At 41.4% G+C, this 2646-nt stretch overlaps 1 protein-coding gene across 2 annotated transcripts in view; it reads right to left on the reverse strand.

Moving 5' to 3' along the window:
* Positions 1 to 541: 541 nt before the first annotated feature.
* Positions 542 to 2646, reverse strand: part of LOC119316708 (E3 ubiquitin-protein ligase GW2) — a 23735-nt gene continuing 21630 nt past the window's right edge. Inside the window, exons 7-8 of one of the 2 annotated variants that reach the window (XM_037591070.1) lie at positions 2464 to 2530; positions 542 to 1369 (exon numbers count right to left, since the gene is read on the reverse strand). In XM_037591070.1, the coding sequence (XP_037446967.1) occupies positions 803 to 1369; positions 2464 to 2530 (634 nt within the window). In that variant the 3' untranslated portion in view covers positions 542 to 802. The remainder of the gene's footprint in view (positions 1370 to 2463; positions 2531 to 2646) is intronic. The other variant, XM_037591071.1, reaches the window with a different exon arrangement.

Below are 2646 nucleotides of genomic sequence, written 5' to 3' on the forward strand. Positions count from 1 at the left end.
TTTATTTCACTATACATAGGGTCTGTTCCTGGCTTTATACAAAGGATTACATGTCTTGCCGGCCAACTTGTACCAAAGAGATTGTCATGCAGCACGGCAACCACGCCTCACATTATGAAGATGCTCAATATTCCATGAGTTTTGTACTGGAGTGTCATCTTCGGTCTTTAGACGGACTGGGCTAGGTCTAGTGACTTGAACTACCCGATAAGGGCCTTTTCATTTTGGTATCAACTTGTTTAATCCCTTCGCAGACTGAATCCGACGAGGAATAAGGTCACCTTTCTCAAGGCTCCAGGCATGCACTTTACGGCTATAGTAACGGCGCATCCTTCATAGGAGTAATGCCAATGGGAAGGCGGGCATCCTTCATAGGAGTAATGCCAATGAGAGCGAATAGGCTTCATCAAGCCAGCGAGTTGGGCGAGAGGATTTTGTTCGAGGGAGTTTTGGAGTCGCGCATTTTAATCGCCCCATCCATCAACTGCACGGCAGGTTGGAATTAGTCACCCAAAATAGAAAATACACCTGCAGCTCGCAATGGTCAACCCGAAACATTTTTGCATCCTTCTTTTGGCATCAAGAACACTGACTCATTCTCTTTTCTATTTCTTCCTCATATTCCATTTTACAACATATAAGCAATAATGGAGAGCTATAGCGGGAACTATATCAAACCATGATGCAACACATGCAAAAAGGAGAAACAAAACGGCCGAACACGGGGTGGCAAAAAAGAGCAGAAGGGGGGCAGAACAACGATAGTGCGGGAGAGAAGGCAGTAAACGTCACAATCATCGCGTTACAACCATGCCAACCCTTGCGTGTGCGTTCTACCATGAGCTTCTGCTAAAGAAACAGCCATGGAATACATCATTTGTTCTTCGATGCTCTCAGGACGGAAATGGCTTGCAACCATACTGTAATTGTCAGCAAAAGGCAACGGTAGCATTGTCCCCGCATCCACCACAATGTCCGAGCCGGCATAGCTTGTCCCGGCCTCTGCACCCTCTGACCAGTGGTCGGTTGAGCACTCTCCTTCCTCTCTTACCACTTCCCTTCTGCTGCAACTTGGCGCTATCCCGCTCCAGCTATCTGGTGAACTTTCCGCAGCACCCATGCTTCCACCAGCAATGTTGCACGGTCGGCGGAACATGTCAAAGACTGGGAACGCACTACTACCAGTCATGTAAGAGAAATCCATGCTTGATGGCTGGTGCTCAGCCATAGCAGCAACAGCACAAGAAAATCCACCAGGATGGGGCATTTCTAGAGGAGGAGCTGCAACGAATGCCTGCCTCTCACGCGTTGGTTGCTCAAAAGGCATAAAGCTCCCACAAGAAGGATTTCCTATACTTCCTTGCTCCTGCTAAGAGAGAGAATGTCAACATAATATTACAAGCATATACATATTCAAACTTTTCTGTACTATAAGATGGTCCACGAATTTTCCTAATTCAGCAGGGTGCCGTGCAAACAATCAAAGTACATGCATCACTTGAAGGAATTTGACACGAATTTTAGATTGCCCATCTGAACAACATTCAGTTTAGAAGATAAATTGCATCTCAACAATTCTAGAAGGAAATATATGGTGTCCTGTAACATAAGTTATGTTTCTTTATGAAATCAAAACAATTTAAAATCAAACTTCCAAGATCAAAGGTGAGACAATAATTTGGAACATACGCTTAATTGAAAAAAACATTGGTAGTCTAGGCTCAGATGACAATTAAATTATTTTGTTTATTACCAAAATACAAAGTAATGGCAGTACTTCGAAGAATTTGTCACGACAAGTAGATTGCACATCAATATCCAGTTTAAAAGATAAACCCCATCGCAACAGTTCTAGAAGAAAATAAGTGTGTGCGAAAGTGAAAATTTACTTAAGAACATATGGTCAACTGAAAAAGGTTAAGGAAACTAAAGGCAGTATAGCCTCTTATGGAAATCAAGATTATTTGTTTCTCGTCGAGTGATCCAGGATGGCAAAGCCTGCAAAGATCACCTTATTTTGCAGTTGATCTCAATCTCTTCGCTTAATCTTGTAACCATTAAAAACTAACAAGCACACAGTTAGGAACTACTCCCTCTGTAAAGAGATTTCTTTATAGAGGGAGTATATGCATGTTTCAGCAGGAATTGTCTGCAACAATAATAATCGTGTCTTGATACTCCTATCTTCAAATATACCGTAAGAAGGGAAACAACAAAAATAAGTAGGACATCGTCATTAACTGCCAGCATACTGTTTGTAGAACAGTAACACAAATGAACTACTGTCAACTTGAAGGACAGAGAGAAAACAGTAAGAACAAAGAAAATAACCGTCATGTTTTCCGCAGCTCATATAGAAAACAATTTGATCCAACAAGTCGCATCATAATATTATTGAAATCGTACATCTTGCACAAACCAAATACTGTTCATTCAAGGGACATATAAGAACCTTTTCTTTACCTGAATTGAACGCCAAATCGCTTCCATAACCATCATGTCCTCTATGTTCATGTCTATGTTATCATCACTGTAATCAAAGACAATTTACATAATGTCACACACCTACAGCATGAAGGATTACCTTGACCATGATCACATAATGCTATATATGCTTAATACAAGAAGGAGATGGCAATAGTTGAC

This window comes from Triticum dicoccoides, chromosome 6A (genome assembly GCF_002162155.2).
Source record: "Triticum dicoccoides isolate Atlit2015 ecotype Zavitan chromosome 6A, WEW_v2.0, whole genome shotgun sequence".
Lineage (NCBI taxonomy): Eukaryota > Viridiplantae > Streptophyta > Magnoliopsida > Poales > Poaceae > Triticum > Triticum dicoccoides.